We start from the raw sequence: 14955 nt of genomic DNA on the forward strand, positions 1-14955 counted from the left end.
GGATCACGACCCTAGCCGAAGGCAGACGCTAAACGACTGAGCCACCCAGGCGCCCCCACCTGGTGTAACTTTTAACAGCAGCAGAATCTTGATTTGCCTCACGCAATTAATGCCCCCTTATAGGATTTCACTGGAAGGATGCTACCCAAGCCCTCCTACGTACTTTCCATCTAGAATGTAGAGCTTCAGTGACAGTTACCCACTTGCTGTTTCTTTAATAAATCCTGTGTGTGACACATGTTTCCGATGACCTAGGAACACTTATCCAGTAAAATTAATTAAGGGTATCCCCTCCTCTCCTCCCCACCAGTGATGGCTGCTTCCCTGTTTCCAGAGATTTTGGGAGACAAACTAACATAATCAAGGCATAAGTGAGGAAAAGAATAGTATATGACAGGGGATAGGATCAGCTCTCCTGCCAAAACAGAAAAAGAAGGAAGAAATTGTGGGGGAGACCTCCCCAAGGAGTTCATCTAGATGGATGCTTCCATGGAATGGTGACAGAAAATTAAAGGTAACAGAGAAAAGAGTTAAAACAACCAACTTACCACTTTGAGAACCACGTCCACTGAGTATCTGAATCCTCAGCCAACGCGAAACAGCCTTGCTCAAAAACCTTCAGAGGCTCCTTATTGCCTGTAACGAGGGTAACATTTGGCCCATGGCTTGTTTTTGTATGGCCAGCAATTTAAGAATTTTTTTTTTTACATTCTTACAAGGTCATAAAGAAAAAAAAAAACGTAGTAGAGACCATGTAGGCTTGGCAAAGCCTAAAATATTTGCCATGTAGCCCCTTGGTCGGCTAACCCTTGGCCTATAACACTGGTTCTCAAATTCGCATATGTAGCATGGTGACCCCAGGAAGCTTGTTTTAAAATGCAGATTCCTGGGCCATGTCCACCAGATACTCAGATTCAGTAGGTCCGGTCACGAAACGCAAGAAGCTGCATTTTAGCTGCAGTCCAGCCAGTCCACAGGCCACACTTTAAAAAGCAGTGCTCTGCAAGGTAAAGTCCGCACTCTTTGCCCTGTCTTTTGAGGCCTGCCTGAAAGAGACCTTGCCTCCTCTCGCCAGTCTTCTCACTCACTACCTGCTGTCCAGGCTACTCGACTCAGTGATCCCCAGACATGTCTCAGTGCTCCCACCGTGCCCCCCCCCCCGACTTTGCATTACTCTTTCCTAACTTAGTTTTGCTTTTTCCTCCAAGTTCTCCCCAGGAGCTCAAGTTCCAACAGTAGCACATTTGCCCTAACCACTCCAGCCCAAGTGTTCTCTCCCCTCCTCAAGTCCTGTATTGTTTATATCGCTGACTTGCTATTTAATTATATATTGTCTTGTATTGTTAGTTAAATCTTTAATGTGTCTATGTCTTCTCCTCCCATAGAAACTTTCAGTTCCTCCAGAGCAGAGATCAAGTTGTTTACTTCTTTCTGTCCTGCACAATGGCTTGAACAAACAGAACTATGCATATAGCAGTGGTTCAGTAAAATATTTGTTGAATGAATGATTATGAAATTCAAACTGTTAGTCTCAGAGCTCAAGAATAGAATCAACTCTAATTGAACCACGTAAGAATGAAATGACTGTCACCTGAAACCGTTCTTTCCATTTGCAATGTTATTTCTACACCATTTAGAGTTTCCTGTTTTAGCCCAACTTTTATGGTGTGTTTCATTTCAGTTTATTTCCCCCTCTTCAGCACCTCCCTTCCAGTGACCTCTGCCCTGCCTCCAAACTCTTACACATTTGGTTTATTTTAAATCTCCCATGATTCCATAACTAGCATTCTGTGGTGGCTTCGCTAGCACTCTTAGCCTGTCCTCACTTTCTTTCACCTCCTTTTGTTTACCTAACCACTGTTCTCTTTCACACTCAGCCCCATACCCTCCACCTATCTGTCTGTGTCCCTTTTTTAAAGTGTGATTTGCTAACAATACCTAATGGCATTTCCCGTGAGAGGAGATACAAATAGCTACTAAACATACGATAAGGTCCTCAACACTCTAACACTCAGAGAAACGCAAACTAAACAAGATCCTTTTTTCTGCCTAAGTTTAAAAAGAATAACACCCATTGACAGTCAGGGTGTGAGAAAATGGGAACCCTCGTACACCACCGATAGAAGGATAAATTGGTACCACCTTTGTGGATCAAGAAATAATCAGGATTTTTATGAATTGTCCTTGTTTATACTTCAGTTTCTAAGTTAAAATGCGATTTTAATGTTTTGTTTTGTTTTATTTTGTTTACTTAATGCCTTGTGCCTGGAGCCTTTAACTGGTTTTAACTGCCTCCCTGGGGCAAAACATAAGGCTTGGGAAATTCAAACATACCTGTGATACACAAATACAGTTAATATTTTTCTAAGGTCTCTTTTGGCCTCTAATGAAGACTGAAAGCATTAAGTAAACACAGAGACAGTTTCTTTATTTGAAGTATAGAAGAGGATAGTACATGAATTTGCTAATAGTCCTTCCATTTCACAAATGGACTATCTGAATATAGTATGACAATAGGTGATTCTGGGAGGAAAGGTGTGGAGGTGGGCAGTGCATTTATCTGAAATAAGTAGTGGCTCGTAAGAGTTACATCTTCCATCTCCCAAACCTGTATTCATTTTCTGCCTCTGTTTAAATGGAAAGGAGACACCTTTCTAGAAAAGCACCCCCCCCCCCAACCTTCTTTCTTCAAGCTTTAAAACTTTGTTATAAAGGTACTATTAAGGGATACGCCAGGACTGTTAGCCTTCCTTGTTTTGGCGAGAAAGATATACTCTAAACTGCTTAGACTTTGGGTGATTGGCACTTATAACCAAATCTGTATCATAGAGAAGCACTTTATAATTAGGTTTTCACTACATGATGCCTCATGTTTATATTAGTCATATATTGCAGAGGATTGCCACATTGTACTTCTTTGGGAAAAAAAAAGTCCCAAGAATTTAACTAGAACCACTGAAACAAAACAGATCATAAAACTTCCAAGATGGTGCCAGTTCCCTATTGATAATGCTTCGATTCTGAGCTCGAGCCCTCCACACCTTTTAGAAGAGGTTTTTTGTTTTGTTTTGTTTCTTTTTTTAAAAAGATTTTATTTATTTATTTTTGTGAGAGAGAGAGAGAGAGAGAGCATGAGCAGGGGGAGGGGTAGAGGGAGAAGCGGACTCCCCGCCGAGCAGGGAGCCCAATGCGGGGCTCAATCCCAGGACCCTGGGATCATGACCTGAGCCGAAGGCAGCCGCTTAACCGTCTGAGCCCCCCAGGCGTCCTAGAAGAGGTTGTCTAAGGGAGCCTGGACACCCGTTGCTTGGAAAGGGCAAGTCAAGTTATAACTTGCCGTGCATTTGAAAAGGAACCCCAAAACTTCACTTGGGACCAGAGTTCTACCTCATCCTATAACAACAGAGATCAAAGACTGGAGGGTCTTGTTCCTTTTATTCCTCAGCTTGTTAGCTTTATTATTGCTCTCCTCCCTCTTACTTCCCACAGCTGCTTCCTAGCATTTCAGTTGTTGCAAACGGGAGTTGCATATATAAAGTGATTCTTCTGCTGTTTTTTTTTTTCCTCTGGTAGGTGTAGAAGATGCCTTCAGTTTCACCTCCAAAGTCATGACAGTGTCCCTGCACAAATTCTCCCCAGGATTTTTCCCAGGCAAGTAATCTGTGTGCTCAGTATTACATTTGAAGAAGAAATGCTACAGCTCTTCTATACATGCTTATGTTTCATATTTAGATAGTTCCATGCTGTTGGTACTTTATTGGTGTTACTCTGTGCAACATTTTAACACAGGTCATTTCAGGCGACAATGATAGGAGGAATGAACTACTGTTTCTCCAGATGACTTTTATGGACTGTCAATAGACAGCTCACTTATACTTCCTGTCCTATCAGATACCCTTTGTAACTCCTAACGTCCTGATAAGTGCAATGATATACTAATATTATATCAATCCAAGACATATGGAAAGTCAAGCAAAGCAGTTCACCTTTTTCTGTTCTTTAATTTGATCTAGCCAAGTGGAAACTAAGGTTTTTCCATTTTCTTATGGTTTTCCTCTTTCCCCAACATTGTTTACATCAGTTACTTCTCTGTATTATTTTTCTTAATTTCATTCCCTCAGAAATCATCGCTAATCCAGGACCATTCTTCTACTTGACGTTTTACTGTCCTGAAGTCCTATCAGAGAATCCTTCGAGTTTTCTAATGCTCGTGTTCTTAAAACTGTTCCTGGTGCTCCTCTCTTTCACAGGAACAGGTGACGTGTCTGATGTTGGCCTAGGGAAGGGACGGTACTACAGTGTAAATGTGCCCATTCAGGACGGCATACAGGATGAGAAGTATTACCACATCTGTGAAAGGTATGGCAGTAACACTGGGCCAGTAACAAGTGGATTGCGTTTCTGTAGGATGAAAGGACCCCCAATCTTACAGAATTCTTGTTGTCAAGGAACAATTTGGGGAAAAAAAAAAAAAGAGCCACTGTATACCTATGTAGCTTTTGTACACTGATCGTTGTACTTAATTGATCAGGTTGCCATCACTTGTTTAGGAGAGCTGAACGTTTAGAACAGAGCCACACTCTTGGTTTGATCTTACCTGCTGCCCCATCTGATTAAGGTCATCCCAAGAGCAGAGCTTCTGAGCTGGCCTGGGTTATCCCTTGTCTGCTACTTTCTTAGCCAAAACCTGCATGTATTTCATTCCATTAGCCTGCGAGGGTTCATTTCCACGTCCCATTATGGAGATCTGCTTCCACCCACTGGTGTGAATATTAGAAAGTTCTTCATTACGAGTTCTTGAGTTCTGTCCTTTGCGTTACAATTGGGGTCAGAAATCTGTTCTTTTTACACTGTGGTTAAGGATCAAATTACAGCCACTTGTAGGAAGACAGTTTGGTGCCAACGAGGACGTGTAGACCATTGGGACTGAAAAGCCCTACAGAACGGGGCGGGGGGGAGGGGTAAACTCATATGCATAAAAATTGCGATTGGTCAGGTACAAATTCACTGCTGACATCGGCAGTAGAGAAAGTAAGTCTGACTAGAAGTCAGCAAGTCAACATTACTTAAGGTAAGTAATGGGGATGGAGGTGCTTTTGATTCCTAGCCCACTCAGCTCAGATTTTGCCCACCCTCTGGTGGAAACGGGGACTCCCCAAAGGAGCCCACGTTGGCCATCATCACCAGCGGTTGTATAAACAAAGCAGAAGTATTAAAAAATAAAAACTTGATGCTTCAAAGGTGCCTCTTAGCTCAAGAGATTTGGCAAGCCAAGTCATCATGCAGCAGCTCTAGCCTCTTCATGGTTTTGATCATGTCCCCTGGCTACCTCTGTATTGTCAGACTGAAAAGGCCTTTATTTTTGGAGCCTGCCATTGATGGTTTTAATTGCCTTTCTTTGTTCCCCTCAGGCTCTGTTCTGTCCTTCTTGAGATGTGCAGATCAGAGCTGCTTATGTAACTTTACCAATGAAGATATCCTGTGGTTCTGTGTAAAAGGAGAATTATTTTGTTTTTCTTTTAATCCCCTTCTCGAGAGTGTTCAACATTTTGCTGTCCTTTTTTTTTTTTTTTTTTTTTTTTTTTTAACCATAGCAAGAAACTCGGTTTTTCTCTTCGGTGCTCTCTCCACAGGGTTTCCTAGCGCTTGCTTTTTCCTGGGCCTTAATTGAAAAGTCAGCACCCATCATCCTGCAGGGAGGGTTTGTAGTACCTGGCCTTCCCTAAATAAATTACCTTACACATGCCCCTATTGAAGCCCATCTGCCAATCATAAAACCCTCTGGAGATCTACTTTTATCCCCCATCATTTTGGCATTTCACTGACTAGAAAAGCTGAGTATTCTCTGCCGACCTGGGGAGTGCCCACTCCCAAGGAAATCTACTACTCACCCTCCTTCCGTGAGCATAATGTCTGTTTCTCCCTTATATTTTCTCTCTCTCTCTCTCTCTCTCTAAACCAGTTCCTACTACAGGACAAAAAAAAAAAATGTTTAATCCCATAGTAATTCCTGTTTCAACATAGATTCGGTATCAGACTTAATTAGAAGCATTTAAAAAGTGAATTTAGTGGACGCCTGGGTGGCTCAGTTGGTTGGGCGTCTACCTTCAGCTCAGGTCATGATCCCAGGGGCCTGGGATCGAGCCCCGCATCGGGTTCCCTACTTGGTGGGGAGCCTGCTTCTTCCTCTCCCTCTACCATTCCCTCCACTTGTGCTCTCTGGCTGTCTATCTCTCTGTCAAATAAATAAATAAAATCTTTTTAAAAATAAATAATAAAAATAAATAATAAATAATAAATAAAAAGTGAATTTAGCCCCAAAGAAAAGATCCACGGGCAATCACATATATGATTTCCCTTTACAGAAATCATGTTGCAGCCCCCACCCTAGTGTACAGGAGGCCAGCACTGATTAAAGATTCTCCCAGCTTGCTTACTAAAGTACCAGACACTCATCACCTTATAGTTCCCAGGGCCCCTTTTGTGTCATGGAGGCACACCACCAATCTACACAGTGATCATCCAGAATAACAGGTTCCGGGTTTTCATGAGAGGTACAATAATTGTCCCCTTTGATTTCTTTCAGAAGTCAAGTCTGGTCAAGGCGTTATGTGAAGGCACTTCTGATTCCAAGGGTGCCAGGAAGGCTTCCTGACCCAAACACCTCTCCCATCTGTTGCCTGAAATTCCTTTAACAGGAAATATACTTTTATTCTACAATGAGAAATAGGTTTTTAAAGTGGAGTTTTGCCACAACCCCTCCTCCTAACTTTCACTCTGCCAGAGACGTATGCTTTCTCCATAGCAAGTTTTGAAAGGGTTAAGAGCACGAGCACCCTGAGCATTCAGAGGAGCAAGAATTGGGTTAGTGGAGCAGTAGAAGGAAAGAGGCACAAAAAACCAAAACAATCTTTGCCAACTAAATAGTTTTGCAGAGGTTCAGCCCTGGTAACTATATCACTTAGGTCCAGTCATTATGTTTTTGACTGCTTGTAGTTTGTTGCTGGGGAGCAGAGTCTCTTGCCCTTTTTCCATTATGCTCGCTGACCCATTTGCCTACCTCAAAAGATATAGTCAACACAGGAATGGCTTACTCATGTAAAAAAGTCGTGCAGTATATCTGCTGTCTCCTTTTAATCCTTCGTGTTCCATGAGCCCACTGATTTTCTGGCTCGCTCCTTACCTCTGGTAAATAAAAGATCTCTTATTACTGGTTCACTTAAAAGATGCTCTAATTTTCGTTTGCCACTCAATTTCTAGTTTGCTCCTGAACTGCCTCTCCCTGTGGGATTCATGAGTCCTTTTTCCTTTACTATCCTTTCTTCCTGTATGGCTTTTTCCTCTGCTATAGCATTTTTGACTTTGCCAGCTAGTCTGATTTAATGATTTCATCTTAAGGTTGAGCACACCCTCTTTTTTTTTTTAAGATTTTATTTATTTGAGAGAAAGAGAGAGGGAGAGAGAGCACAAGTGGGAGGAGGGGCAGAGGGAGAAAGAGAAGCAGATTCCCCACTGAGTGGGGAGCCCGCCGTGGGGCTCAATCCCAGGACCCTGGGATCATGACCTGAGCCAAAGGCAGACACTTAACCGACTGAGTCACCCAGGCACCCCGAGCACACCCTCTTAATTTAAGAAAAAAACAGGGGAGGGGGGCTTAGGGTTTTTTTTTTTAATAGACTAGATAAGGAATCTACATAGACATTTTCAGCACCAAAAGACCTTGGGTTCCATCTTATATGCAAGATAATCTCAGTCAGAGATACCTAGGTCATTCAATACTCATTTGGAAGGGCAAGGGTCACTGATTCCCAAAAGCTTCCCATAATTTTCATGGGAGCTACTAGAGTTGGTATTATAAGTAGAACCCTGTTTTAACTAGCATAAAGGAATATCAACATCATTCTTGTAAGCACACCTCCTCCTTCAAATAGAAGCTGTGGGCCCAGTAGAGAGACGATGGTTATATTCTTGATTTACATGAAAGCCCACTCCCCCTCCTTGGCCACATGCACACATACACACAAAGTTTGCTGGAAGAGGAAGGCTGTTTTGCCAAAGGGAGGGTTTTGCTGGTTTCCAAGCTATGTCATCTGAAGGAGGAAATACTGCTCTGCCTATGTTTAACTTGTTCTTGCTCTCTAACTGCATCTGAATGCAATGAGATAGTCTTAATAATGTTTAAGCTATTACCTAAAACATTGCGTTGATGACTTTGGGAGCATTTATAGTTAAAGACTATGGGACAGAAGGACAATGACACGTACTTCCTTGCTGTGGGTTCAAGAGAGGTTTTGATAAATAGTAGGGTACTGCTCTGAAACCTCAAATCTTGCAAAATGACCAAACCACTTGCCCACTGTGAACTGTTATGACATATGTGTAGTTTGAAGAAGAAATTCAGGGTTGTACTTAAACTTCTTAGTTTTTATGCTACCTATCATTTTATAGCTCTAACAGCCAAAAAACAGCCTTTACTAAAGCTAGCTTTCCTATGAGGTATATACTAATATATATATATATATTATATTAATAATATATCTATATTATATTATATATAATATATATATATAGTGTGTGTATGGATACAAAATATATTGAAGTTGACAGTTCAACATTTTGGAAAAAACACCCTCACATTTTATTAAGAATATTCAACTATTAACTTGGTAAGATAATTAAGTACAGACACTGCATAAATATTTCACCGAAAGAAAAACACATTGTTAAACAAACTTCACAATGAACAGGACTAATGAAAGGCTCTATTAAACAGGACTTTTCATGCAATAGCAGTCTTTATATCCACATATGCAAAACTTTGCTCATAAGAGCTATCAACCCAACCAAGGAAATAATCTCATTCTGCTGAACTAGGGTTCCTAATAGTAGTTTATTAAAGTAAAAGTCTACCTGTATTCAGTCCTTGGCCTATTTACCTTGAGTCCTGTGGCTTATCTTCTGTAGCTCAAAATTGAAAGAAACCTTTCTTACCCCTCAAAGACCACTGACCTAAAGAAAAATTTAAAGATTCCAGAAGTGGAAAAAAAAAACTTAATATTTTCCTCCTTTCTTTTATGAGAGAAATATTATACTACTCTATTGTAAATAATTTTTTATAACTCTTCAACTGCTAACTGCAAATGTTAATTGTCCTGTGCATGGGCTAACCAGAGTAAACTACCCAGAAAGAACTTGTTCTCTAGGGCAACAGCAAGCTCATTAAAGGAAGAGCTCATTTAAGCCGAAGGTTTTTTTTTAAGATTTTATTTTTTTTATTTATTTCACAGAGATAGAGAGCACAAGTAGGCAGAGCGGCAGGCAGAGGGAGAGGGAGAAGCAGGCTCCCCACTGAGCAGGGAGCCCGATACGGGGCTCGATCCCAGGACCCTGGGATCATGACCTGAGCTGAAGTCAGATGCCTAACCGACTGAGCCACCCAGGCGTCCCTAAGCCTAAGTTTTTATTCCTTTGGGGAATTCCTTTTGTCCATCTATACTGAGCTCCACGGCTATCCAACAAGGAAGAGAAAAAAGCATCACTAATACTTAATGTAATGTCTCAGTAGTTTATGTTTATTGTGTGAGCCAGAATTCACCTCTCGGAAGCCACTCTGACCTCCCTACGAAAGAACTGAGCACCTCAAGTCATCTTACAAGATTTTTAAAACATTAAAAAAATAAAGTGGGGGAGCTACCATGCAAGTAGGGGATTTGTGTATGTTTAAGTATAATAACACGGTTTTATTCATTCATTCAGCAAATATCTGTTGAGCATCTGCTTTATGCCAGCACCGTATCTAGGTACTGACGGTGGTAAACAAGACGGATTAGGCTCCCACCCTGGAGCGTAGCTCCAAGGGAGCACTTGCCTATGTCAGGAATTGCACAAAACATTTATTTGATCCTTCTCATTTGATCCTTATAGCAACATATAATCTACAATGCCTACAAAGGTAGGTATTCTGATTCCCATCTTACAAATGAGAAAACTAGAGCTTAGAAAAATTGATTTGCTTCAGGTCACACAACCAGTAAGTGGTGAAGCCAGAGTTTAAATCCACATCTGTCTGCCTGTTAGCCATCAGCTACCATGTCCCCGAAGTGTCACCTAGAAGTATGAATTTTTTTTCACAAGGCAAAAATACCATCCCCAAGACTTCTTGGAAAATTTTATCTCGGGGGATTACAGAAAACCCCTTTAAAAAGAAGCCATTTAAGTTTATGCATATGAGCCACATGATTTATAGTATACATAATTCGTCGTGTTTATGTTCGTGAAAGTGCAACTTGGGTTTTTGGGGGGAAAATAGAATCTCCTGATCCTGAGGAATTCATTTGTAATTTTATGGATAGAAAACAAGAATAACTATTGCCAGATTTTACTTCTTGGGTTTTAAATTCCTAATTAAAGTTTGGAAACATGGAGATTGTGTAAATCTGCTTTTTCCTTTATTTTCAATGGAGAAAATCCTGACTTTCTGCTTTAGAAAAGTAAAGAGTGTCACATGTCATTTTATAGAGGTCTTCTCATGGAATTATATCCGTTTCACGTGTGTTTCTTTAGATTGGTATTGCTAAAGACTTTTAACATTATGCATTTTTGCAACTGTAGGCATAATTTATATCATCTCTTGGTCCTGGCAGAAGGCCCTATCTACGTGTAGGGTAGAGATTCTTCGTCCGTGCTATCAGCCATTCATCCATACCGATGGAATAAAATGAGAACCAAGAGACATCGCTAAAGGACATTTAAGTGAAATGTTTCCATTCAGTATTGACTTTTAATGTTAATATTTAAAGAAGAGATGTTTTAATGATGATAGGTTTTTCTTTCATTGTAATGATAAATCATCTAGAATTTATCTTCCACTTGGGACTCCAAACTCCTTATCATTCAATTTTACAATCAGGTAGATAGATTCTCAGTGAAAGAGAACCCAACAATTATAGCCTACTGCTCTAGGCTTGGTGATGTGGCAAAAGCTATACAAGTACGTGTTCATACATAAATATTTTAAGCAATACAAATATTTTGAAATTCTCTTTCAATTGATGAGAAGGGAAGAATCCTCTAGAAATCTGCATTTAAGAACAGATATTCAGATAGCCTTACTTACATTTTTATCACAATCTGAGAGCTGGTAAAAATTCTTTACAAAATTTTTCTCCCCCACTTCAGTTGGGTCAGGCTTCACCACCCTGATCATCCCTAGCTCACTTTGGCCCAGTGATAAAGGCAACAGAATCTGCTACTTCATTTTCTAAGCCTTACACTTTGATCTCAGCCCTCTATGAGTAAGATATTTGCATTAAATGCTTTTGGTCTATTTGGTAAACTTCTATCCTGCCTCTATGTGTGGTATGGCAGATGTAAAATTGCCTATTGTTTCTGGAAGAGGGATGACTCAGACACTAATTAAATTTGCTATTAACATTAGCCACAGGTGAAAATGAGGCCAAAATGGGCCATTCGTTTATTGTTCCTAGTTTGATGTGTCTTTTAAGATATTACATTCAAAAGATATCAAGTGCCTATGAATATAGGATAATTTGGAGGGAGGATACTGACCTCAATTATCTAAATTGTCCTGTACCCTCTGTCAGTGAGCTCACCCTGCCTGTCCCCAGTACTTAGTTAGGGTTGCAGTGGAGAACTGGTTTTTTTTTTTTTCCCTCTCTGATCCTTTGAGCTTTAAATCCAGGTGCTTAGGGGTACCTTGGTGGCTCAGTTAAGCGTCTGCCTTTGGCTCAGGTCATGATCCCGGGGTCCTGGGATCGAGCCCCACATCGGGCTCCCTGCTCGGAGGGGAGCCTGCTTCTCCCTCAGCCTGCCGCTCCCCCTGCTTGTGTTCTCTCTCTCTCTCTCTCTCTGACCAATAAATAAAATCTTTTTAAAAATAAATAAATCTAAATAAATAAATCAATCCAGGTGGTTAGAGGGACAGTTCTTATATTCGTCTCCTCTCCCTCTTGGCCAGTGTCTTTCATGACCAGGAGTTCCTAAACTCCTGCACCAAGTAGCCCTGACACAATGACAGCCCCCTACTCCAGCAGTCTTCACAGGTGATATTTTTTTCATTTAAGTCAAGGAGGCCAATCTGGAATTCTGTGGGTTGGTTCTGCCAGTCCGGTGTGTACCTTTCCTTCTCTCTTCTTAGTGCTGAATGATCCTTATGCCCTGGAGAAAGTGACCTGATTCTTCCACAGCAGTTTAATAGGTTCTGATGCTAGAACATGCTCTGAAACTATCCAGAGACAGGAAGACCATGCTCATAAATGGAAATCTTGGGAATTATACCCTTTCGTGCAGGGCTGCTCTGAAAAGAATTCTAAAATTGACCATATCTGTACTTGATAGAATGTTCTGACATCAAACTCATATTACCCCTCTCAGCTGCTGTCCACGATGTACCCCCTACCCCCATCCCAAGTCTCCCCCCTCCGATGTTATCTTATCACTGCTCTGTCCCTTCAGTCAAGCCAAGAAAAACTACCCTTTAGGCTTTGCTTTCACATGTTATAGCTTTTCATGACCGCACCTGACACTGCTGTTCCACCCAGCAGCTGCCAGCACTGATGAGCTGCCTTGGTGTATTCTGTTGACATGGACCGTACAGAGATTAAGTCAGGTCTGGTGTCCCCCACCTGACAAAAAGGCCCGATGCTAAATTGGGCTGAGCTCTGCTCTCTGTGCACTGTTACCCACTGCACTATCAAGAAAGAGGCATACCTACTGGTCTCCAAAGAAAGACCAAAGAACAGACCCCTATAACCCAGCAGTTGCACTCCTGCGTTATTTACCCCAAAGACACAGATATAGTGAAAAGAAGGGCCATATGCACCCCAACGTTCATAGCGGCAATGTCCGCAATAGCCAAACTGTGGAAAGAGCCAAGATGCCCTTCAACAGATGAATGGATAAAGAAGATGTGGTCCATATATACAATGGAATATTACTCAGCCATCAGAAAGGATGAATACCCAACTTTTACATCAACATGGATGGGACTGGAGGAGATTATGCTAAGTCAAATAAGTCAAGCAGAGAAAGTCATTATCATATGGTTTCACTAATTTATGGAACATAAGGAATAGCATGGAGGACACTAGGAGAAGGAAGGGAAAAATGAAGGGAGGGAAATCGGAAGGAGAGATGAACCATGAGAGACTATGGACTCTGAGAAACAAACAGGGTTTTAGAGGGGAGCCGTGGGGGGATGGGCTAGCCTGGTGATGGGTATTAAGGAGGGCACATATTGCATGGAGCACTGGGTGTTATATGAAAACAATGGATTGTGGATCACCACATCAAAAACTAATGATGTATTGTATGGTGACTAACATAACATAATAAAATTTTTAAAAAAAAGAAAGAAAAAACCGTACTGAACAAGCAGCCATTGAGTTAACAAGTGAAAGGGTACGTGTGTGTGTGTGTGTGTGTGTGTGCGCGCTGGGCACTAAAGGCAACGTGTTTGCCTAGAGACTACGCAAGTGCCGCTGAGGAGTGAGCCGGAGGGAAAGGGGTTTATGTGTGCCCACTCCAAGCAGAAGAATCCCAAAGAGAAAGGCAAGGGATGTAGCAGTAGGGGTGGGGGGACATCTTAAATATATTAGGAATGAAAGTAGAAAAATATCTCTTCCATTTAAATATAGGCAAGCCTCAGTAACTCAGCCTAATGAGAGGAAAGTCAGTCTGAATCATGGAATATTTTTTAATGCATTTTTATTACTTTCAAGCACTGGACATGGTAGTAATTCAGCCTAGACTAACAGCATCATACAGCACCTCGGGGAAGGAGCTTTAAGAATCATTGGTAATTAGCATATCAATTATTTGTATGTAAGTGGATGTGCACAAAGTGCACAAAAAGTTTATTCTCCTAAGTAGGACAAACATTCCCCAGTGCAATCCTGTTTACACTATTAATTTGCTTAGCCAGCCCTTTTTGTGCCAAGATAGATGTATGTAAGACATGCTTATTTCCTCAGGGAAGAATGAATCGCTTCCCTGTGTTTAGTCCAGTAACTAAGAAGCGGAGCGCCACTTGATTGGTTTGGGATTTCCAGGATATGGAGTTTTGAATTTGCATACAGACTAGAGAGATTTCATATGGAGAAGATCTGGCGGCCATTGCCAGAGACCCAGTTTCCCCATCTGGATTTCATTGAAGTGATCTGGATTTCATCAAGCAACAGGACACTGATCCTAAATGATCCACCAGACACTCCAACATAGGCATGTTTAAAATACATCCTGCCCCAGAAAAATAACTGTTAAAATATGATGAGTTGGAGTTATTCTATGTGCAGTGCTTAAAAGTCATAAAAACGCATTTCTTTTTAAGTCCCACAAAAACCATGCAATATCAAGTTAATGATGAAAATCAATCCCCAAACTCTTTCTTACACACCTCATTGTGTGACGGCATTGCAGAAATTTCCAGTCATCTGGGAAATGATATTTTATTTTGATGAGCTGCACCAGGTGCTAACTATATGGCAGGATTTTGTCTTTGAATCTTAGGGAGGCCCTCCTTAGTAAAGAAGAGTGAGGGAAAAGCTAGGGGCATGTTTATTGTTAACAAATCATTATTTTCTACCTAAGTTTGAAAATCAGAGCAGTCGAATTGAAAAAGAAGTGTCACGTACATAGGGAAGGTAAAAAATATGATTAGGAAATGAGAAACAGAGATACGGGCCTATATTTCTACCTGTACGTATTAAACTACGCTCTAGGTAAATTGTAAAGTCTGCAAGGCTTTGCATAAGCACCAGCAGTAAATATACACACAAACGTTGCAACTACAGTTTGGAATGATTCCAGCTCTCTCCTTTCCCCCAAGGGCATCACTATCCAGGGTCTGCAAAGGCCAAATAGCTGTTTGGCTTCCAATCTGATTTTTTGCCCAAGAAATCAGAGAAGTCAGTTTCAATTTTAATAATATATTCTCCC

General features: G+C 41.1%; 1 protein-coding gene across 5 annotated transcripts in view; it reads left to right on the top strand.

The window, feature by feature from the left end:
* The window catches only part of HDAC8 (histone deacetylase 8), a 213003-nt gene that overhangs the window by 61458 nt on the left and 136590 nt on the right, over positions 1 to 14955 (top strand). For all 5 annotated transcript variants that reach the window (XM_078065218.1, XM_078065215.1, XM_078065216.1 and 2 more), the window contains 2 exons: positions 3574 to 3651; positions 4251 to 4359. In XM_078065218.1, coding sequence (XP_077921344.1) covers positions 3574 to 3651; positions 4251 to 4359 — 187 coding nt within the window. The remainder of the gene's footprint in view (positions 1 to 3573; positions 3652 to 4250; positions 4360 to 14955) is intronic.

The sequence above is a fragment of the Halichoerus grypus genome, chromosome X (assembly GCF_964656455.1).
Source record: "Halichoerus grypus chromosome X, mHalGry1.hap1.1, whole genome shotgun sequence".
Classification (NCBI taxonomy): domain Eukaryota; kingdom Metazoa; phylum Chordata; class Mammalia; order Carnivora; family Phocidae; genus Halichoerus; species Halichoerus grypus.